The sequence below is a fragment of the Antechinus flavipes genome, chromosome 3 (assembly GCF_016432865.1).
Source record: "Antechinus flavipes isolate AdamAnt ecotype Samford, QLD, Australia chromosome 3, AdamAnt_v2, whole genome shotgun sequence".
NCBI lineage: Eukaryota > Metazoa > Chordata > Mammalia > Dasyuromorphia > Dasyuridae > Antechinus > Antechinus flavipes.
Window position 1 is genome coordinate 558,092,220 of NC_067400.1, and position 23,634 is coordinate 558,115,853.

The 23,634-nt window shown below is 42.7% G+C and overlaps 1 protein-coding gene across 1 annotated transcript in view; it reads left to right on the forward strand.

Moving 5' to 3' along the window:
- The window catches only part of DNHD1 (dynein heavy chain domain 1), a 109,119-nt gene that overhangs the window by 72,986 nt on the left and 12,499 nt on the right, over positions 1 to 23,634 (forward strand). The window contains exons 25-38 of the mRNA XM_051990811.1: positions 2,098 to 3,712; positions 3,935 to 4,196; positions 4,229 to 4,602; positions 4,859 to 4,961; positions 7,030 to 7,179; positions 8,680 to 8,862; positions 9,278 to 9,709; positions 10,858 to 11,338; positions 14,841 to 14,885; positions 18,729 to 19,127; positions 19,733 to 20,046; positions 20,244 to 20,477; positions 20,970 to 21,941; positions 23,030 to 23,207. Coding sequence (XP_051846771.1) covers positions 2,098 to 3,712; positions 3,935 to 4,196; positions 4,229 to 4,602; positions 4,859 to 4,961; positions 7,030 to 7,179; positions 8,680 to 8,862; positions 9,278 to 9,709; positions 10,858 to 11,338; positions 14,841 to 14,885; positions 18,729 to 19,127; positions 19,733 to 20,046; positions 20,244 to 20,477; positions 20,970 to 21,941; positions 23,030 to 23,207 — 5,742 coding nt within the window. The remainder of the gene's footprint in view (positions 1 to 2,097; positions 3,713 to 3,934; positions 4,197 to 4,228; positions 4,603 to 4,858; positions 4,962 to 7,029; positions 7,180 to 8,679; positions 8,863 to 9,277; positions 9,710 to 10,857; positions 11,339 to 14,840; positions 14,886 to 18,728; positions 19,128 to 19,732; positions 20,047 to 20,243; positions 20,478 to 20,969; positions 21,942 to 23,029; positions 23,208 to 23,634) is intronic.

The window sequence follows — 23,634 nt, forward strand, 5'->3', positions numbered from 1 at the left end:
GTCACCTGCTGGTTCCAACAAGAGTATTGAACTAGACTGTATACAATGCTTTAAGGTTTGCAAAATAGGAAGGTGCTATTATCATTCCAATTTTACAGATGGAGAAACTAAGACAGGCCTAAGTTATATGACTTGCCCCGGAATACATAGCTAAGTTTCTGAGGATGGGTTTGAATTCAGGTCTTCCTGACTCTTGTTCTCATCTTCCCAGTTTCCCATGCTATCTGAAGCAGCTCCACTAGATCTAATAATCATAGAAATTCCTTTGAATTGGAAGGGACATTAAAATATTAATTAATCTAACATACCTTCCGGCCTTTGGAGCACACAGGAGCATACTGATTTCCCTGATGTATCTCTTGCTGATACATCACATAACCCACATCTCTTCCCCTAAATTCCATACCACACACTCAACATCTTTCACACATTTCATTCTATACCCTTTATTCCATGTCATAGTTCACATTTCCCTAAGCAATATCCTCTCCCCACATACTTCTAAAATGAGGATTGACATTCCCATGTGTAAAAGACAATCGGGTTGATCATTCTCTACCTGGAAAGTAGAAGGCAGTGCTTGCCATGGAAAAAGAGCTGATGCTATTGCAAAATAGGAAATTGCCTGAATTGCTATTTAACTGATCCCTCTCCCCTTTCTACTACCCAGCTTCCTCTCCCTAAGGTTTAAAATGTAAGTAGTCATTCACATATAATATTCACAAATTTTGTATATTATTTTATTTCCAGCTAGAACTATGGAAAAAATCTCCAAAAGTACATAATAGGACTTCTTAATTTCTTTTCCATTTATGACCCCCTTTCTCCTGAGAAATTTTCACGTGACCCCAGGTATATAGGTATACAAATTAAACATTTACTGATCAAAAAAATCATAATTTTACATAATTTGTTCAGTTATGAGACCCCATGTGAGATGGCAGCCCATAATTTTAGAAGTCTTGATCTAGAATATTTACTCAGCTCTAAATTCTGTAGGCTCATTCCCCGGTCATTTTCTTCCCTACTACTAGGCAAATATCACCTTGCCTAACAACTCTTTCCACTTGAGATCAACACTGCCTCTGGAAAGAGAGTAGCAATTGTCTGCCCTGGTTTTCTGCACACCATTTCAGCAATCTCCTAGATAACAACACTGCATTTCCTGGCCACCACCACTTTATGTATATTTCCTGTCCTCCTTAGAAAGTGAATTTTTGCTTTTGTATTTGTATTTTCTGTAGTTAGTATAGTGTTTGGTCCATAATAAACACTTAAATGCTTTTCTATTCATTCATCCTGAAAACAATGATAATGAAAAAGATACAGTTATAAAACCCCAAGTTGTAACATATCATTCAAGTAGAGTCAGCTACCCTGTTACTGTTAATAGCTGGGTTGATGGTATGTCACTGTCAAGAGAACAAACATCTTTAGCAGAGGAAAGCTGTTGTTCAGTCTCTCTTAACCCCAGTATCACAATCCTAAGATAGTGGAATATTCCTTGTTAAGCAGTTCACTAGGGGATTCAGATCAAAAGCTATCTTGATCATTTCCTAAAGCTAGTTGCTGCCATTCTTTCCCTCACAAATCTCTGCTTAGTATACTGCTGGGCCATCTCTACCATTCTTTACTTGGACTCAGACATGCTGTAATCTGTGTTAGGATGATGAAACAGAGAAAAGGGGGAAAGGAAAGAGATTATACTTACTGTCTCTGCAAACTCTTAAGTTTCTAACTCCCCAACTGCTTCAGCATCAGTCATTTTATCACATGACACCATGTGACTTTGTGTCCCAAGGCAGGCAACTAACTGTTATCTTAGCACAATAAATGGTGTTCCTGAATGAGATTACCGTTACTTCTAGGGTACCACGTCTAAGTAGGAGCCAGACAAATGCAAAGGAAGAGTCTACTCTTCCTACTCTACATCTTGTGATGGAGATACAGACACCTAATAGACCTTCATCTCTCTCATATCACACAGTCCCCATTCCTACCACTTGGTGGCGGGGGTACCCCTGGTGAGGTGTGGCGGCCAGAGAGCATCCTTTTTAAAAGGCCTAACACTTGATCATCTCCCTCTGACGCCCGCAGACCCCACGAGAAAATGTCAACCTGTGCTGGAGACACTGCGACAGGTCCTGAGTCATAGCACATTGTATGATGACGACACTCTGGAGCTGCAGGCAGTACCCACCACTTTCAACTGGCTGGCCACAGCCACAGCCCCCTGCTGTTCTGAGCTGCCTTTGTGCTCACGCTTGACCCGGCTCTTCACAGTGCTGCTGCTGGACAACGTAAGCCGGGTGACCATTTTATCGAGGCACTGCGCAGGGGTCCAGGCCTGGCTTGAGCGCTTCCCCTCCCTAGAGAAGCAAGAATTGATGGCAAAGGCACTGGTCACTGCCACTCTGGATGCCTGGGAGGAAATGCGGACCCACTTCCCCGTATCCCCCCACAGACCTCACTACCGCTTCTCCTCACACACTATAGAACATCTGCTCAACAGTCTGCAGCTGCTCTACCCTCGCCCTCCAGTGCGCCTTGCTCACACACAGACTCGGCTGGAGCAGCTTCGTCGCATGTCAGGCCTCCGGGGCACCCACTTGGCCACTCTGGTGGCCATCAGGACTGTGGCCCACCTCTGGCTGCATGAGGCCCAACGCATCTTCGCCGACCGCCTTATTACAGACACAGAACGGGAGCGCTGTGTTCAGATGCTGCTGGCTGTTGCAACCAGTGCTTTTTGTTCAAATACCGCTTACAAGAGCATTTGGGAATCAGAAAAGGTAGAGGAGGAAAGGAAGGAACTGGTGCCTGAGGTAGAGTCTGAGGAGGAGTTGGCCCAATGGGAAGATCACAGCAGCAGCGAAAGTGAAGATGGGGATGAACCGGGGACTAGAGACTTGCTGGCCTTGACTGTGAGTTGGTCTCCACTGGGCCCTGGTCCCAAAACCCTGAACTTGCCATTGACTGGGCCAACACCACTTGACCAGGTCTCTCCATCAGTCATCTCTGTGACTTTGAGCCATAAGAATATTTCCTCTACAAAGCTAGAGAAAAAAAGTAAGATCCGGTGGCAGAAAGCTGGTCAACTGTGTATCTCCGCCCCGCTATTGCTACCTGCGCTGCTGCTGCTGCCCCAAGAACGGGCCTCTGAGCTGCTCTTCACCCAGGAACTGTCACTGGAATCCACTATGGAGGAATCTAGACTCTATTTGCAGCAAACCTGGGAGGTTCTAGAGAAGCAGCTGGAGACTGTGCTGCCAGAGTTGGGCCCAGGTCCCCGGCTTTCCTCATGTCGCCCCTTTGCCCAGCATGTGGCCCGCTTGGCCCGGGTATTGGCTGGTCCACAACAACATGGAATTCTACTATCGTATACCAGGGGAACGGGACGACGAACTGCTCTATACCTGGCTGCCCGACTTAGCCAGGCTTGCCTCTTTGAGCTGCCCCTGGAGCCAAATGAGGCTATGTTGAAATGCCTCAAGAAAGCCGCCTGGCATGCAGGGTTCGTGGGCAAGCCAGCAGCTTTGATGGTGCCAGAGGGAGCAAGTTCCTCCCTTTTGAATCTTCTTTTAGGGCTTGCACAAGAAGGGTACTTCCCTGGCCTGTACTCAGAAGAGGAGCTGAAAACCATTGCTGAGCAACTGCCTTTAGAGAATACAGCCATCAAGATTAGACCCAAGAAGGAAATGGTGATATTGAGGTAGGATGATGCAGGCTACCACAGAACGGGACTGGTGAGGCTGGCTCTGGGTTGTGGGAGAGGGAGAAAAAGTCCCATAGCTCTATTGACATGTAGTTGTAGAAGGAAATCTTTCCCATTATTGAAGGATGGGGAGAGAGAGAGAGTTGGAGGGGTTTGCAGAGGATTGAGAATGGGTTATTTGGAGAATTAAGTGGCTACTCATCAATCCCCTGCCCATAGGTTCCGCCGGCTGGTATGCAATAACCTCCATGTATTCATCTTGATGTCTGAGAGTTCCAGACCTCCTCAGATCCGCCCCACCACTTTTCTGGCTCTCCTTGATCGTGCTTGCATCAGCATTGACTATTATGAGCCCTGGAACAAGACTACCCTGATCAGCCTGGCCCAGCATTACATAGAGAGTATTTTTAACAAAAGGCTAGAACTTGGTAAGCCTGACTCAACTGATTTCTCTACCTTCCCTACCCCATCCTTGCTGAAGCTTCTCTTCTTTGTCACATCCTGAAAAGGCACCTTCTCCTGATGGGACTACCTTTCTTCTTTTTGCCAAACCCTGGTGAAGTACCTCCTCCTTTTCCTCACTGTCTCTTCTCCTCTTTCCCCCTTTTTGATGCTCAGTTCCTTTCTTTATTCCCCTTTTCTTCCCCACTTTCCCACATTCAAAAGGCTGGATTTCTTGCAGAGTGTCCTCGGCTCCCAGCTCTGCAGGCCTCTGTTGCCAATATAGCCAAAGTTATGGCTCTGATCCATCTATCAGCTACCAAATACTATCAGCTCCTCTGCCCACTGCTGCCCTTAGCTACGCCCAAGACTTTCCTGGACTTCTTGGATACCTTCTTGCTGCTGTACTTCCACCAATCCAATCGCATCCAGAACAAGATCCAGCGGTGGGATCCTATGCCCCTTTTTATCCTCTCTCTAGATTTCCCTACTCCCTGTCACCCACTTCCCTCCTATCATCCTTAAGCCCATGATCAAACACTGACCTGGCCTTGCCCTGATCACCCTCCCCCCTGCACCTCCCCTCCTCCACCCTACCCCGGGAGTTCCCAGGCCCCTTCCTGTTCTTGCCCCTTTTCTAAACACCTCTCCCTGCGACTCCCCTTCCCCACTTCTCCTTCCTTCCCTGGCATCTCTTCCCAGGATTCAGACAGCCCTGGGGAAACTGACCATGGTGATAGAGCAGAACAACGCCCACTATCGCATGGTGGAAAACCTAGAGAATGAGCTGCGGAATGCCCATGAGGTGTGAATGGTGGGAGATGACCCAATCTATAACAGATAAGGGGAATCGCAATGGAAAGTAGTTTTGGTCAAGGGTGTGAGAAGCAGCAGAGGATAATGCTGGCTTGGGACAGAACTGTTGAGATATGAGAAGTGTTGGTAAGAATAAGAAAAAAAGAATTGAATAGTTGAGGTTAGCTATATTCTTACTGGGAGCTGACAATCACAATAGCTAGGGAATTGTATGTCAGGAAATTGAAGTCACTGATGATAATTATTCTTTGAGGTTATTACTGGTGGAAATAAAGATCTGTGCCCAGAGCCCAGATGCTTTTGATTATTGGAAAGATTGGTCAACATACCTGTTGGGAGCCATTCTTAGCAACGCTGATGTACAATGCCTCTGGTATTATCCAGAGGATGGTCCTCTCTTCCCTTTCATTCAGGGGGAAAAGGTGAGTTTGGTGTGATTCTCTACTAAGGGAATGGGCTCATGTCCGAGGAAATTAGACAACATGGAGAGGGAGTGGATCTGTTTTCATCTATGGATTTTAGGAAATAACTAAAAATTATCCTGTCTCAGAAGCATCACTTTAGATAGCTGCCTAGAGAATGGTGGAATCCAGATTTCTTGGGGGCCCTTCCCTGAAAGTTTGTTCTGCTTTTGGTAGATAGAAGATTACTTAATAATAACATGCTTCATTCAGCCTTGACCAATCCAGATTATTGGTGGACTGGACCTGCAGAGAGAAATGTGTTGGTCCATTTCATCTAGTGTAATTCCCATGATTATTCCAGCCCCTCTCAAACTCCTTTCCTCATCTATCTCTACTCATATTGCTTAGGAAAAAGGAAAATGCATCTGTATTTTAAGGATATTGAGAGTTTTGCTTTTGTCCTTCCATGCCTCTTCCATTGATTTACACACCTTGGCACATCCAACCTCATAAAATTCTACATTTCTGATTGATACTCTTAGACTAGGGAATGGCATTGACAGAGGTGTGGTGTCCCTTCCTGATTTAACATAAGAAAAAGATCAGAGCAAATTTGGTCTGTACACATCACATTTCTTTAGGATGTGCACTCAGGATGTTTTATTTTTCATAGGTGGGGAGAAAATAAGCATTCAAATAGTGTCTACTATGTGCTAAGTGCTTTTAAAAAAAACCCAAATTTTATGGGGGAACTTTTTAAAAAATAAAATACTAGAACATAATTTAAAAAAAACAAACAAACACTGAAGTCAGGAGGACCTGAGTTCAACTATGGCCTCAGACATTTAACACTTTCTGGCTGTCTGACCCTGGGCATGTCACTTAACCCCAGTTGCCTCAGCAAAAAAAAAAAAAAAAAAAAAAAATAACAACCACATTTTACTTTTAAAACACAAACTTTACAAAGAACTCCTTGTAAAACAAAACCAACTCTTCACCTTAACATATAGAATTTCAGCCTTAACTTCTCAGCTAACATGTATCTTTCCAAATGGACTTTGCTCCTGCTTTCTTAGAATGGCACTTCACTATGAAGGTCTCTGGTTGCAGTTTAAGGACTGGTAATGTAGGGGCTTAGCTTTTTAATTTTATTTTCAATCAACGAGCATTAAATGCCTTGTTAAATGGCTATCAGACTGTCAGGAATGAGCACTTAATATATGCTAAGCAGTGTGTTAAATGCCTAGGATACAAAGAAAAGCAAAAAACAGTATCTTTTCTCAAGGAACTTACAATCTAATGAGGACATGTGAGGGATTAAGCTATGGAGTGGAATATTGGATGTAGGGAATATCAGCTATGAGAAGTAATGGTAGTAGGAATATTCTCTGGTGTGAGGCATAGAAAACTAAGCTTGAGTTTGGTGGCAATAGGGGAAGAAGGGTCAGAATGAATTAGCTGTTCTACTAACCTGTGAGATTTGTGTTTCAGGAAATGTGACCTTTAAAGGCCATGACAACTATTATTCTGAGAGTATCCCACACTATTGGTTGAGCAATTGGCTGGATTGTAACGATTCCCTCTGATCTCCCTGTATCTGTGGGGTAGGGATTGCTGAAAGCTGAAATTAGAGCCTGACTTCTCTGTTCACAGGACCTCCTTAATTGTCAGAAGCAGCTGGAGGCAGACAGGATGCAGTATTTTCAGTTCTTAAAGAATTGTGAGCAACAGGAAGTACTCATCGGCAATCTTACCAAACAGAGAGACGTACTGCAGAACCAGGAAGAGTCACTAGCTGAACAGGTGATCCCCTGCCCATTTATCTAATTCCACCTTTCAAACCAACATATTATCAGGATGGACACGGGACCCCTCACTGAATACTGGAGTCCCAGTTCAGACCTGGAATACCTATTGTCTTCTCTATCCTCACTCATTCCAGAGTTGCTAAGGGTTAGTGATACCTTTTTCTCTCCCAGTTCCAGCTTGGCCTTTAGGGATTCTAGATCTTGCTTATGTTTACCACTTTCTTCTTCCTTAGTTTAACCAAGGCTACAGATTGATTTTGCTAAAAGATTTAAACAGTGAGTAGGCATATGGAATGGAAGGAATCCTGGATTTATAGTCAGAAGGACTGAGTTCTAATCTTGGCTGACACTTATTAGCTGTGTGCCTTTGGGAAAGTTTTTCAGCATATTGGTTAAGTATTTACTATGTGCTAGGCATGGCATAAACACTGAGGATAGAAAAGCTAAAAACAAGTTTCTGTTTTACAGTATGAGGTTAACAGCATGAAATGACAAAAGATACATGCAGGAAAAATTGGAAATAGTATCGGGGAGAAGGAATCGACGTTACAGAGGGCCGAGAATGACTTCTTGCAGGAGATAAGAATTTAGTTGAGTTTTAAAGGAAGGTTAACACGAGAAGGGAGAAAGTAACAAAACTTTGGGAAATTAACAACCTTCCTAAACTTGAGATTCCTATCTGTTAAAAAATCTGTTATTATTTGCCTGTCCCATGTCTTGGGCTGTATGTTGTTTGACTGAATATCAACAAAAGCCTAATAAACTTGACAGCAAGAGGTGTTAAATCAGAAAACACTTTGTAATCTTTAATACGCAATCAAGGTGGGAACTGATATTAATGACTATTAGAAAGGAGGTAAAATAGATGAAATTCTGAGAATACAAAATAATTTAATTTTATTGCTTATTAATTATTGCTTATTAGTTTGAGAATATCACAAAATCCTATCAGTAAAAGAGACCTCTGAAGCCAGGTAGACCAAGAATTTTCCTTCACAATGTTTCCAGCCTCCTCTGGAAGACAACATGTGAGGAAGAGCCTGCTTTTTCCTCCCACATTTGGATGGCTCTAATTGTCAAGTCAAATGTACCTGTGCAGAATCTACCATTGCTAGATTCACATTGACAGTATTTGGGAAAATGTCACATGCTTCCCAGTTCTACTTCTGGCTTTGCCTTGCTCTATAAGTTTAATTTGATGAATTCTGGCTTCATAATTGAAGTAGGGAAGCTTTTTGCTCAAAGGCCCTCACAATATCTCCATGTACAATAATAGGCACATATAAGTTCTACCAATAAATGGCAAGGAAAAAAGCATCTTGCTATAATGCTTAGCCACAGAGATGTTGATAATAAAGTGCCAGAAAGGGGGAAGTGGATTACTCATTAAAAATACCCACTGTCAGAGATTCTTGGCTGGGGACTAATATCCTTCTGAGAAGTTTTATGTTTAGAGCCCTTTTTGCTCTCATCCCTTTGTGGTTCTTTTTCTCAGCTGGACAAGATTTTCTTGGGGCCCCTAATCCAGCTTAAGATGGCTGATGTAGAAGAGTTGCGTAGTTACAGAGCTCCCCCTGCTTCTGTGGTGGCGGTGACTGATGCCCTCTGTGTCCTGTTCCATTGCCCCCCAGGATGGGAGAGCGCCAAGCAACTACTAGGCAAAGAGGGCTTTTATGAGGTAGGAGCCTGAACCCAAATGTTAATAAGATTGGACAGGAAGAGGTGATGGGCAAAATGAGAATGAGAGATGTAGCTATTGGGGAAATCAGGGTAGGATTGTGATTGAGGTTATGGGAATTGTGAGGAGGAGGATTAGGGGAACAGGGTGATAGGGAAATGATCAAGAATAGAGGAGCATCAAAAAGGATGATGGGCAGGAGCCATATTGGAGGAGGAAGCAGTGATAGGGCCAGAAAATGGGGGAGAGAAAAAAAGAAGAGACAATGGAGCCTGAAAGAAACAAGAGGGGGGAAGATTGAGGTGGGAAGAATTGACAGGGCCCAAGTAAAGGTAGGTAGGCAGAAGAGTAGAGACAGAAGGGATGCATTTGTGCCCCTGAGCTAGTGTTTCATTCCCTTCTCTCTTGGGGACAGGACCTTTTATTCTTTAACAAACAGACAGTAGGAGAAGCAGATCTGCAGAGGCTGAGTCAGATAATGAAAGACCCAAGCATGAAACAGGAGAAGTTGTGTCATGTGAGCCAGGCTGCAGCAGGGCTAGCTTCCTGGTTGCGGGCTTTATTATGCTTTGGATTGGCACGGCGCGAAGCGGTACCCACATCGATCCTACTGAAGCGAGTGGAGGACTCGCTGTTGTCTGAGCAGAACCGCATGGGCCGCTGCCAAATGCAAACAAGGGAGCTTCTACAGCAAAACCACATCCTGGCTCTTCAGGTTGAACAGGCGCGGCAGTTCCACAATCTGCTGGCGGAACGGCTCAGTAAGGTGTTACAGAGCCGGGAAACAAAGGGACAGGTTCAGACTGCCCTGCTCAGCCCCATGAATGTATGGACTGGCCATCTTCAGGTAATCCTCTGTACCTGTACCATGGGATGAATTGTTCACCCTTTCCTCTGCTCAGCCCAGGATGTTGCTTCTCCTCTTGCACCTGCCCACACCTAGGAATTTCCTGCCCCTCTCAGTCCTGGAAATAGCCTTTCCTTTGTCTCTAACTAATCCAGAGACCTGGAAAGGCTCCCATCTGAATTCAGGTATTGGCTTAAATACGTATTGTCATGAGCCAGCCACCTAACTTCTCCAAATCTTAGCTTCCCCATTTGTCAAAAGAGAATCCAGAGACTTATAATACCTCTCTCACAGGGTTATTGTAAAGCTTTGTAATCTTAACTACAGAAATAACAGTTGTAATTAGTAGTAGTAGTAATAGTAGTAGTACTAGTAGTAGTAGGAGGAGGTAGTAGTAAGTAGTAGTCATCATAGTAATAGTAGTATTTAGTAGTAGTAGGTAGTAGGAATAGTAGTAGTAGTACTTAGTAGTAGTAGGTAGTAGGAATAGTAGTCGTAGTACTTAGTAGTAGTAGTAGGTAGTAGAACTAGTAGTAGGTAATAGTAGTAGTAGTAATAGTGGTAGTACTTAGTAATAGTATGTAGTAGGAATAGTAGTGGTAGTCAATAACATGTCCCAAAAGGCAATATGAACAGTCCACTCTTGCCTCTCTCTGCCCAAGAAACATCTCCCCTATCACTTTTCTCCTTCGTTAGCCCCATTTCCTTTTCCCCCTTTGCTTCCATTTATCCTTCCCTCCTGTCTCCCTCTCTCCTACTTGAGCCCGTTTTTTTTTTTTTTTAAATTTTTATTTAATAATTACTTTATATTGACAGAATCCATATCAGGGTAATTTTTTTACAACATTATCCTTTGCACTCATTTCTGTTCCGATTTTTCCCCTCCCTCCCTCCACCCCCTCCCCTAGATGGCAAGCAGTCCTATATATGTTGGATATGTCACAGTATATCCTAGATACAATATATGTTTGCAGAACCAAACAGTTCTCTTGTTGCACAGGGAGAATTGGATTCAGAAGGTAGAAATAACCCGGGAAGAAAAACAAAAATGCAAATAGTTCGCATCCGTTTCCCAGTGTTCTTTCTTTGGGTGTAGCTGTTGAGCCCATTTTTTTAACTTCTCCTTCCTGCCATCTCTTCCCTCTCAGAAGCTGAAAGGGAACTGCCAGACAGTACCTGGAGATGCCTTGCTCTCTGCAGCTGCCATCAATTATCTGGGCCCCTTCCCATCCTCAAGACGCCAGGAGATCCTGGACAAATGGTTGGCACTCTGTTCAGGTCGCCAGGACCATCTGGACCCAGATGATGTGGCCTTAGAATTGGACAGAGAACAGGGCCTACCAAAAGAATTGGAAGAAGTCCAGATACCCACCCAAATACCCTTTAGCCTATTGTCGGTGCTGAGCTCTGAGACTGAGCAGCACCAGTGGGACCGGGACCTGAAGCCCCGTGCAGTGTCTACACGTCTGGCTGCCCTTTTTCTCCGCAGTCCCACTCACAGGTGGTCTCGACGATGGCCCCTGATCCTCGACCCTGATGACCAGGCCTCTCTCTGGCTGCTATCTCTGAACCAGCAGGATAATGAAGATATCCTAAAAATGTCCCATTATCTCGAGAGATGTGAGAAAGGTATGTGATTTTCCAGAGAGGATTTCTGTGACTGCTTTTTACTGGAATCATAGAATCTTAGAATTGGACTAGTAGAAATGGGGTACTAAAAAAAAGGTGTAGTATAACTGGCTATATTAATCCAGGGTTCTACTCAATTTGTACACGATCACTTTTACTGTTTGAACTCTTTAGACTTGAAACTGGGCACAGTAGTTGTGTCAACTGGTGTGAAAACGAGTGGGCTTTTGGTGTGCGGCAAGTGAGGGAGGTCCCAGCATCCTGGAATTCTTTAGGGCTCTCTCTTTTCAGGAAGGCACAGAGGTTATTGCTTATCTCTGATCAATAGTGATTTGAAGGTTATTGCTTATCAAGCAAGCATTTATTATGCATCTACTATTGTGTCAGGGACTGTGCTGGGCAACAGGGATACGAAGACAAAGGGAAACATTCCCTGTCCTCAAGAAATTAGCATTCTAACTGAGGAAGGAACTTGTACATACAGAGACACATGCAAAATACATATATAGGTAGTTATAAACATACATAAAGCAGAGGCAAAATTTGTTTGTTTTTTGTTTGTTTTTGGAGGAAGGCACTAAGTGAAGCCAAAAATCAGTCTTTATGTGGAAAGAGGTAATTGAGCTGACCCTTGCAGGAAACCAGGGATTCCAAGTGGGGAAAATAAGAAGGAAAAGCATTTCAGGTATGGGATATAGCCAAGATAAAGGCACAGAGAAATGAGACAAGAATGTAATTACAGTTAAGTTAATGTGGCTAAACCACAGAGTACATGGACAGGGGTAATGGGGAAAGGTACAATGGGTCTAGATCATGAAGAGTTTATAATATCAAACCAAAGAGGTATCAGGAAAACTGGGGCTTTTTTTTTTTTTTTAATATATTGAGAGTGACAGGAGCAGACTTATGCTTTGGGGAAAAACAGAATGGGGAAATACTTAAAGCAGGGAGACTAATTAGATTAATTACAAAACTAGGCAAAAGGAGTTGAAGGCTTGGATAAAGGGAAAGACATGGCAGCTAGATGGCATAGTGGATAGAGTGCCAGGTCTGGAATAGTAAGGAAGATTTGAATTCATAGTCAACCTCAAATATTTGCTGGCTGTATGATCCTGAGCACATCATGATTAACTCTGTGTTTGCCTCAGTTTCCCCATCTATGAAATAAGCCAGAGAAGGAAATAGGGAAATGGCAAACTGAGTAACTTTGCCAGAAAAAGCCCAAATGGAGTCACAAAGAGTCAGAAACAACTGAAAATCACTACACACACACAATATGTATACATATGTATATATAAATATGTACATACACAACTTGTAATATATAACATAACATATATGCATATGTGTATATACATAATTTTCCTCAGTCTTCAGGCTTTTTGACCAGTGTTACACAACTAGGTAGTAAAATGGATAAAAACTTGAATTCAAATTTGACCTCAGATACTAACTGTGTGACTCTGGGAAGGCAAGTCTCTTAACCTTATTTGCCTCAGTTTCCTCATTTGTAAAATGAGTTGGAGAAGAAAATGGCAAACCACTGCCAAGAAAATTCCAAATAGGGTCACAAAGAGTCAGAAACAACTGAAAACAAGTGACACTGCTGATCAACACCTTCTTCTGAATATTGTGTCCTTCTTGAGTTTTTGTGACCCTACTTTGTTGCGGCTCTCTTCCTGTCTAGCTGTTTCTTCATAGTTTCCATTGCAAATTTGTTATGTTTTATTCCCTGTCAGTAAGGGACCTTGCTCTCTATTACTCACACTCTTGGTGAGCTAGATAGCTAGGTGGTACAGTGTATAGAGTGCTTGATCAGGAGTCAGTTTCAAAAATAGTGTCAGATACTTGCTAGCTGTGTGACTCTGAGCAAGTCATTTCATCTCTGCCTACCCCAGTTTCCTCCTTCACAAAATGGGAAAAATAATAGTGCCTACTTCCAGGATTATTGTCATGAAGACAAACTGAAATAATAGTTTTAAAGTATTTTATAAACTTTAAAACACTGTTTTTATGCTCATTAATATTAATTGTAGTAATATCATGTGATGTGGTCACATAAACTATCATCTCTATGTAGGTAACTTCCAAATCTATTTATCCAGCCTCTCCCTTCTCTTGAACTCTAGGCTCATTTCTCTATTGGACAGTTTCAGCTGATTTTCCTATAAGCATCTCAAACTCAGTATCTACAAAACTGAACTTATTATCTTTCTACTAAGCAAGAAGTCTTGCTTTTTTGTGTCATGGATCTCTTTGGCAGTCTGGTGAAGCCTTTGGATAAATTCTGAGAACAATATTGGTTGTTTGTTTATTTTAATAATGAAGGAAATAGTAAAGTTAGAAGTTAGTGGAAATAAGGTTATTTTTCCCATCTAAGTTCATTGACCTTCCTAAGCAACTTCTTAATAATTTCTATTTAAAACATCATCCTTTCCCAGCTTTGCATTTGAAGAGATAATCTTTGATTGTACTTTTTCATCATTGCATATACTCCCCATAATTAATTGTTGAGCCTTGTCAACTATACCAACTTTTTTATACCCGCAATTTCTCATACATATCACCTTCTCTCTACTTCATACCACAGTCATCCCAGTTTACGACCTCACCATTTGTCATTTGGGTTATTAAAATAGCTTTCTATAGTCATTGGTAACTCCATAATTAGTCTTTCACTTTACTAATTCATCCTCCCCACAGCCTGCAAGGTTGATATTTCTAAAGATTGTGACTGACCATGTTATTCCTTTGCTGCCAAACATACATCAGAGGTTGACTGGGTCCTCTACACATTTATTTTATCAAATAGCAATTGGGTCTTCAGAAATGCAGAGCATTCCCTTTGTCCTCTTTTAATGGATTCTTTTTCACATAACACTGTTCTATAACTTCTCGATTAAATCTCTTATATCACCCTATGCCCTTCTCAAAAAATGATCTTGTCTCCAACTTTACTTTAAAAATTGTGTTCATCTTGAACTCTCACTTCTCTACTATGCAGTATCTCAAAATCCATTGACATGTTTGCCTCTCATTTTATTCTCTGCTGTTCTAGGCTCTGAATAAAACACCCATTCTCCTTACTAAGGAAACCCCTCTAATTGATTCCATCCCTTCTCATTTCTTCCTGGAGCTTGAACCTTAAATCATTCCTGCCTTCTCTCCCTATAATTTCTCCTTGTCTACTAGTTCTTTCTCTTTTCTCTAAATTGACTTAGATTTTATATGTCGGTAAAAATCTCTTTCACTTGCTCATTTGATCCTGTCTACCCAAGCTGTTATCTTACATCTCTCCTCCCTTTCACATTTCAACTCCTAGAAAAGGCCATCTGTACTCATTTCTCCATTTTCTTTAACTCCATTCATTTCTCAATACTTTACAATATGGCTTCTGACTTCAGGATTGAAATTGGTGTCTTTTATGTGTTCTTAATAAAATAATTTTGGATCTTTGTGAACACTTTATTAACTTGTTTTTACTTAATTTTTTTAAATACAGAAGTTGAGGCTGCCTTGGATATGAAAGGTTTTTCACACTTTTCAGGTAAGATTGCTATATTGTTATTTTTGCTTATTTTATTTTGTTATAAGAGACCTATCACAGAGAGGAGATAATATATAAATCTTTGCATTATAAAAAACAAAACACATCAATAAAACTTAAAACACCCACACACATATGTGTGTGTGTATATATAGAGATATAATATATGTATTATATCTATCTCTATTTATTTATTTAATACTGTTGACCCTCTCTCATCTTGGATATTCATTTTTCTCTGGATTTTCAGAGTGCTACTCTTTCCTGGCTTTATTATCTGTATGACAACTCTTCATTCTCCTCTGCTGGCTCATCAACATTATCATACTTATTAACTCTGGGCGTTCCCCAATGATCTGTCTTAGGCCCTCTTAGCTCTATAGTATTCCTTGGTGACTTCATCAACTCCCATGTATTTTATTAATATCTCTATGCAAATAAATATTAGCTCTACATATGTTTCCATTCTTTCCCCTGAGCTTAATTAAATTCAAAATGTCCAAAAGAGAACTCATGATCTTTTTTTTTTTTTTAATAATTTTTTATTGATAGAACGCATGCCAGGGTAATTTTTACAGCATTATCCCTTGCACTCATTTCTGTTCCGATTTTACCCCTCCCTCCCTCCACCCCTTCCCCGAGATGGCAAGAGTCCTTTACATGTTGAATGGGTTGCAGTATATCCTAGATACAATATATGTGTGCAGAACCAAACAGTTTTCTTGTTGCACAGGGAGAATTGGATTCAGAAGGTATAAATAACCCGGGAGGAAAAACATAAATGCAAGCAGTTTATATTCATTTCCAGTGTTCTTTCTCTGGGTGTAGCTGCTTCTGTCCATCTTTGATCAATTAAGGCTCTCTTTATCGAAGAGGTCCACTTCCATCAGAATACATCCTCAAACAGTATCGTTGTTGAGGTATATAATGATCTCCTGGTTCTGCTCATTTCACTCAGCATCAGGAGAACTCATGATCTTAACCTCCAAAATCTATTTTTCAAACATCTTTATTTCTGTAGGTTACTACCATTACCTCAGCCTTCTAGATTCTTTATTTCAGCAATGTACTTCTTACTCTCCTTTATTATATATATAACCATCAATCACTAAATACTGTTATTTCTATCTCTTGCATTCTGCCCCTTCTTTCCACTCAACAGAGCTACCACCATAGTTCAAGCCCTTACAATTTCTCATTTAGATTATTGCAATAACATTTCAACTGATTTTCCTGCCCCAAGTCTTTACTAGTTTCAGTCTATGCACCAGATTGCTGCCAAAGTGATATCTGATCATCTTGCTCCTCTGCTCATTAAATTCTAGAAGCTCTATTGCATCTGAGATCAAGTAAAAATTCCTCTGGTTAGCTTTTAAAGCCTTCACAACTTGGCCCCAATTGATTTTTTCCCCATTCAACACTTTCAGTTTAGCCAAACTGGCCTTCCCTCTATTCACACACATGATCTCTTAAGATCCACTCCAGTTCCAGCAGAAAAAAAAAATGTATATAATTTTGTTGTTTGCCCTGATAAACCTGAAACTTTCTTGATGGCTTCTCTTTCAGTACTTATTACAGTGCCTGGAACATAGTAAATGCTTAATAAAATGATTGATTGATTGGCTAAAGAGATAATACACTGTGATAAGGCAACGTACACTGGCGTTATGAAGCCATATTAGAGTGAATGAAGGATAACTGTGTTAGTAAACATTACTGTGTTCAGTTCTTTGCACCAAATTTTAAGAAATATCCTTTAAGAAAGAATATTGGTAAATTGGAGAGTGTCCAGAGGACAGTGAACAGGATGAAGCAGGGTCTTAAGCATTTGCTATGATAATTAGAAGTAATTGGTGAGTTGTCCTGAAAGAATGCTTTCCTGAAGAGGAGATTTAGAGAAGCATTGTAACTGGAACTATGATTTCATTGCTATAAAGAGCTCCTGGTGAAGAAACACCTTTTACCAATGCAAGTTGCCACATTTTCTGAAACTTCAAAGTCTTAGAATCAGCTCTACCACAGAAAGGCTAAGGATACTGCCAGTATGTCTTAGCAGAATCCCTGCTTTGAGACTAGCTTGATATCTTCTATATACCATGCTTGCTAGAAGTGACTGGGGATTTAAGAGAAGAAAAGATTTAAAGGAGCATGATCACACTATTTGGAAGGTTATGTGATATGGTAGAAGAATTAAACTTATTTTGTTTGGCTACAGAAAACAATGGAGGAAAGTTGTAGAATGCAATTTAGATTTGATAACAGGAAAAAAAGACCTAAAAATTATAGATATTTAACAATGAAATGCATTGGAAGAGAAAAGCAGTGGGTTTCCCTGTCACTGAAAGTCTTCAAGCAATCACTTGTTGGACAGCTTTTAGGAGTATGAATTGTACTAAATGACTTCTGACTTCAAGTTGCAATACACATTTATTAAGTGTTTGCTATGTACCAGCACTTTGTTAGGTCCTCTCACAGACCTTTATTTTATTAATATAATTTGCTTATCTCCAGGAATCATTTGACAATTTTTTCCTTGAACTTCTTTATGTATCCAAGGTTTCAACCTCATGTTTGGGTTTTTTTTCCTGATAGGAAGTTTGAAAGTTTTCACATTGAATCTATGCTCCAGGCTGCATGATGTCTCATGGAATGCTCCTTTTAATTAATCTTATGCTCTCTCTAAATCTCTGAGGTCTCAGTAATTGGCAATCAGCATCAATTTGCTAGGCAACTCATTTAGGTGTTATAGCCCTCTTCTCTAAGAATCATTAGACATATTAAGCAAGATGCATAAACAAGAATATCCAAAAATATTTTCTGTTTACTGCATTTACTCTCTACCTAATCATTTCATGTGGAAGTTCCTCAGTTGTCACTACCAAGTCTATTCATTCACTTCACTTCTTGCCCTTTTCAAATTGCTCTCATACAAGCATTGGGAAATTATCAACAGTTTGTTAGCTGACTAATTTCTTAGTTGGTTCAGTCATTAGACAGAGTTGATAACTTGCAGAGGTTTTTGTGGCACCTCAAACTCATTATACCTCTTAGAATCCTTAGCTTTTTTTCAAGGCTCAATTCAGGTGCCACATCTTAGGAAAGATCTTGCCTTTTTTTTCCTTAGTTGTCAATGCTCTTTTCCTGTTCAAATTATATTTGTAGAATAGTAGAATAGAATTGTTTAGCTTCAAGAAAGTAGGATTCTTAAGGGCAGGAACTATTTTTTTGAGCCTAGCACAGTACTTTATAAACAGAAATCTCTTAATAAATACTTGCTAAATTAAATTTGAATTTCCCCCAGTCGCTAGCCAACCAGCCTCATGAGAAGTGTTCACAGAACACTCTTCTAGTATACATTAGAGTGTACACATATGCCTACTGCTCCCCATGTTTCCAGTATATTTCCTCTTTCCTCTTCCTTTTCTTCTTCCTTCTCACCTTTCTCAAGAAGATGAATAACAATTAGAGAACTTCAGGCTTGTCAGGAATGTTATGTACTCTTATCCCTCTCTCCCTCCCAGAATACTAGTGCCTTCCTCTACTTCCACAGCATTGATAGAATTATCTTAAATTCTGCCACCTTAGACCACAAAGAAACCAAAACAGCTTTGTTCACCCTGTTCCCCCTCTTCCACAGTTGTTCATACTGATCCTGTATCTCCCTTTCAGCAGCAACCTATTCCTTCCCTCATAGGCACCTATCTTTCCAAAGATGTCTCCCTTTCAGATATACTCCTATGTGATTGGATCTCTTGAACTTCAAGGGATGGGAAATTGCCCCCTGAAGGCCTGAGTTGACCAGTTTTTTAATGAGAAAATTGCACCTTTGGTCCTGTCTCTTAGGGAACACCGCTGAGGAGGACAGAAAAGATAAGGAAGACAAGTCTTATGAGAAAGAGAAGAAGGAAGAAGAAGAGAAGGTAGAGAAGGAAGAGGAGAAGGAGAAGGAAGAGGAGAAGGAGAAGGAAGAGGAAAAAAAGGAGAAGGAAGAAGAAAAGGAAGAGGAGGAGAAGGAGAAAAGAGAGGAAAAAAAGAAGGAAGAAGAGAAGGAAGAGGAGAAAGAGAAGAAGGAGGAGGAGAAGGAGGGGGAAAAGGAGGAGGAGGAGGAGGAGGAGGAAGAGGGACAGGAGGAAGAAGAGAACATGTCTATTCCAAGCTTATCCAATTCTGCAATTGTCTTCAGAATGCTTTCAGCCAATGATACAAATCTGGGAAGAGAACTGCTAGAAGCAGCTGCCAATGGTAAGAATTGACTTCTTGACCATTTTGCCCTTCAGAGGCTGTCTCTGTGACCCTCTTGCCCACCATTTATTTCTTCAGTCTTCTCTTATCTTTTTCCCTTAGTCACATACCCAAATATCAGCCCAGGATGCTCTCATCTTTTCAGAAATTAACTTCTCCAGAGTCCCTTTTGTCATCTGAATGAGAGATCAATAGTAGGAGTGTAAAAGACCTGGAATGCAGCTAGAACATGGCTAGACCCTAATATGAACAGAGCTGGTGGAGCTGGGAAAGGATACTGCAGAGAGGGAGTATGATGAGAATAGGTGTGCCCAGGATGGGGTTCAGCACTGGATTTGTGTGACCTGAAGACCTAGGCCCTGCTATTTAACTACATTCATAATGTGAACAGATCATTTCAATTTGTTGGAATTAGTTTTCTCAAATGTAAAATGGGAGGGTTAGGCTAGATAGCGTCTGAAGTCCCTTTGAACTCTCAGTTCTACAAGATAGGATCTAAGAGAGTGTCTAGCTAGGAGCACCCCTTGGAGGTTTATGGCCATGTGCAGGTGTGTAGCTAGGTTTGTGGGAGGCTGAGGTGAATCTCAATGGGCATTTCTTGGCAGGTGTGCCGGTGCTGTTGAGAAATGTGGAGCTGGGTCTGTGGTGTCCTGAGTTGCTGTGGCTTCTTCGGAGGGAGCATCTGTGCCTTCCCGAAGTACATCCCAACTTCTGCCTGTACCTGAGCACCAGCCTGCACCTTGAGGCTTTGCCAGCAGGTGAGGCCTGGACTTGGAGATTGGTGTGGGGTCACCTTCCCCATTTCTCCAGGATTATTTGCTGCTATCACTCAAGGACTCTTCCTCTTCCTCTTCCCCAGCCCTTTGCTACAAGATCCAATTTGCTCTTCAACATCTTGGATAGATGCCCCAAACTGTTATAATGGAAAAAGCATGAGGATCAGAGGCTAGATGGAAGCTGGAAGATGAAGAGAGACTTGGGAAGCAGTGGCTGAGTGAAGGGCTGGGAATAGAGGCTACCAAAAATGTGGGAGTAGATGGGAATAAGTCAGAGGGTTGAAGCAAAGGCAGAGGAAGAAGAAGGCTGATGGAGGATGGGGCAGAGAGGATAGTTTAGGGGCTTGGGTGGAGAGAATTTGCTTTTGAGGAAACTGCATGGGGCCTATTTCCAGGTCTGAGCTCAGAGACACTGAAGGATATGAATATAATAGAAATGCACACAATTCGAGAGGTGTTAGAGGAACAGCTTTTACAGGAAGTCATAAGAGCCGAGAAGCCAGATTTAGAGACAAGATGGCATAGCCTGGAGCTCAACATACTGAATGCTTATGAGCGAATTGAAGCTACTCAGGTGAGTTGGGGACTGAGAGACAGTAGAGGGGGAGGAGTTGGGGGAAGAAGCTTAGGAGGAATAGAATGAGGAAAGGGGATTAATAAAGAAGAGCCAGAGACCTAGTAGGACAGAGGTTCTTAACCTTTTTTGTATCATGATCCACTCTGTTAGCATACAGACCCCTTGCTAAAATAACATTTTTCAATGTAAAAAACAAATACATAAAATCATAAAGGAATTCAAATATATTGAAATAAAACCACCAAATGTTTAAAAAAAATTCATTGACCCCAAGTCTAGGACTCCAGACATTTGAGAGAAAAAAATATTCAGGAGGAAACAGGGTTAAGGGTCCAGGAAATGACAAGGCCCTTAAAAAAGGAGGGGGGGACAAGTATGGGAATTGTGATCTACAGGGAATGGGAAAAAATAGAATTGGGGTGAGGTGTGAAGTGGGTGGCTAATAGAAGAAAACAGACCAGGCTTTGAGCAAGGCGGGGGCCCATACAGGAAAAGCTGCTGAGGATGGTGTTAAATATGGAAACAGAGCAACTGGGCCGAAAGTATCTTCTACGGGACCTGCTGTGCTACCAGGCAGAGCTCTATCAACAGAAGGCTCACCTGGAAGAGCTGAAGGAGTTGGAGGCCCAAGAGGCCGAGTTTCATACACATTTCCGGGATGTGGCTTATCTAGGCACCGCCATAGCCCAGGCCACATCCTCTCTGCAGAATTTACACCCCATGTACCCCTTGGCCTTAGACAACTGTCTGACAGTGACCCGCAGGACTCTGGCCAGCATTGACCACCCGCTTCCCCCTCAGCATGGGGAAGACCTGGAGAGCCACCTGCAGGATTTGAGAAACCGATTAACTCGAAGGCTGCTGAACAATACTCTGCTCTCCTTACAGCCCCGCCATGGCCCCCTCGTAGGGGTGCTGGGGGCCCTGGCCTTGCTGCAGCTCTCTGGGCAGGCTCCTGTCCTGGAGAGGCTAGCGCTGTGCCCGGGACTAGCAGCCTCCCCGGTGGTGGAGCAGAAAGTGCTGACCTCAGATGTGGCCTGCCCCTCCTGGCTGGGGCCCAAAGCCTGGAAGGAGTGCGGCTTGCTGGAGCTGCTGCCCCCCTTTGTGGGCCTGAGGACTTCCTTGGCTGCCAACTCAGGGGCCTGGCAGGAATATCTGAGTTTGCCCTCCACAGTGGTGGGGCAAACCCCGGGCCTTGGCCCCAAGCCCCTGAGCTTGCTTCAGAAGCTGGTGCTATGGCGGGTGCTACAACCAGAGCGGCTGGCGAATGCCTTGGCTGACTTTACCACCTGCCTCCTGGGACGCTCTTTATCTGAAGATAAGGTTCCAGCTATCAACCCCTACAAGCTGAGCCGCCCTACACGGCCCCTGATTGTGCTGATGCCCCCACCAGGCCACCCTACTGCCTCTTCACACCCCTTATCCTTCATCTGGAAACTGGCATGCCAACATAAGCAGGAGGTGAGGCAGGAGTCTGAGGGACCCTCTCAGCATCCACTGTATGACCCAGGGCAGGGCAGTCTCATTCCTCTTTGTGTGATTCTGGGACAGCTGAGGCCCTGAGAGTAATGTCACCACAATAAAGCACATGGGCACAAAGTAGAACCCAGATCTCTCTAATTCCCTGCTAGATGTGATTTTCCCAATTTCCCAGACCCAAGCAGGGCACAGTCTGAGCTAAGAGTCTTTAAGAACATCAATTGGCTCTACTCCTTAAGACTTGGATTGACTGAGTCACACGATTCTTCCTTTTTCCAAGTTGTAAGAAACAAATGCTCCTTGTCTGTTTCTCTCCCAGCATAGGTTTCAGTCACCCCCCCCTTCTTGCCAGCCTGAAAGCTCCTTCACAACTAGTAAGGGCCTGACTCCCCTGTTTCCCCTGCACATATCACCCTAAGTTGGGGTGGCTGACTCCTGTGGTAGCTTTTTCTCCATCTGCCCTAGAGTACCTTCATTGACTGTTCATTTCTGGTAGCCAGTCAAATGAAGGCTCCTCATCTCCCTGAATCTGGGAGCAGAGCATTCTACAGAAGCCCATCCTCAAGCAGACACTGGCTGAGTGTGGCTTCTGACTACTTCTTCCTCACCCTGGTACTCCTCGCACCCACCTTGCTCCCCATTCAGGGGTCAACCCTCATACAGCCAGCTCCCTCCACTGACCCTTCCATAGATGGCCCTTTCGGAGCCAGCTGAGCCAAGGACTGTGGTATGACCCTGTGAAGTTCCAGGGATAAAAGCATCAGAGAACCCCTTTCGGCATCAAAGAGGGGTGAGGGGTGAGTCCAAAGAAGTCCACACCTGGCCCTGAGCCTCTGCAGACAGATGGTGACCAGGAGGCACTATGATTCTCACTCTGATTGCTCCCTGAAGGGGCTATGTAGGAGAGAATTGTTTCTTTTACAGACCATCTCCTTCAAATTGGCAAGGGAAGTATTCTAATTGTTTTCCCAGTAAAGGCACTAGGGGTCACCCTGTGGTTACTTGGGGCTATGATTCCTATAGATTCCTAAAAGCCACTCAAGGCATGACTATCTCTCTTGGGGCAAAAGCATCTGCAGGTCATTGGACTGGGTTCCTCTCTATGGGACTCTTCTCAGGCTGTGACCACAGCCCTCAGCGAAGCGATGAGAAAGGGCAACTGGGTAGTGTTGGACAACTGCCATCTGATGTCGTCTTGGTCATCTGAGCTCCTGGAACCTTTGTTGGGGATGTTAGATGGGGCTCAGGGTAGGTGAGCCTGCTGCCCCACATCTGTCCCTCACCTCATCTCTGGGCTCCCTTAGTGTCAATACATCCTTCTTGTGTCTTTGTCCTTGGCTATGGCTTCCTCATGACTATACTCACCTCACATATATAATCTGTGTCCCATCTTGTGTCTTTGCCCCTTTAGGAATGTGTCTCTGCTATCTTGTTACCCTTCTTCTGCCGCTTCCTTTTGTTTGTGCCTCCTTAGCGTTTTGTATTCCTTTCATATTGTTTTCCTTTTCATGTCTGTGTGCTTTCCTTCATATATGTTAGCTACCTGCCTCCAGGTGTTTCTATTCTTATGTCTATCTCCACTGTATCTTTGTTTCTTCCTTAATGTTTGCAGCTCATCTTATGAACATCATCTCTGTGATTTGTTGTGTGTGCTTTTATGAGCACTCCTATCTGT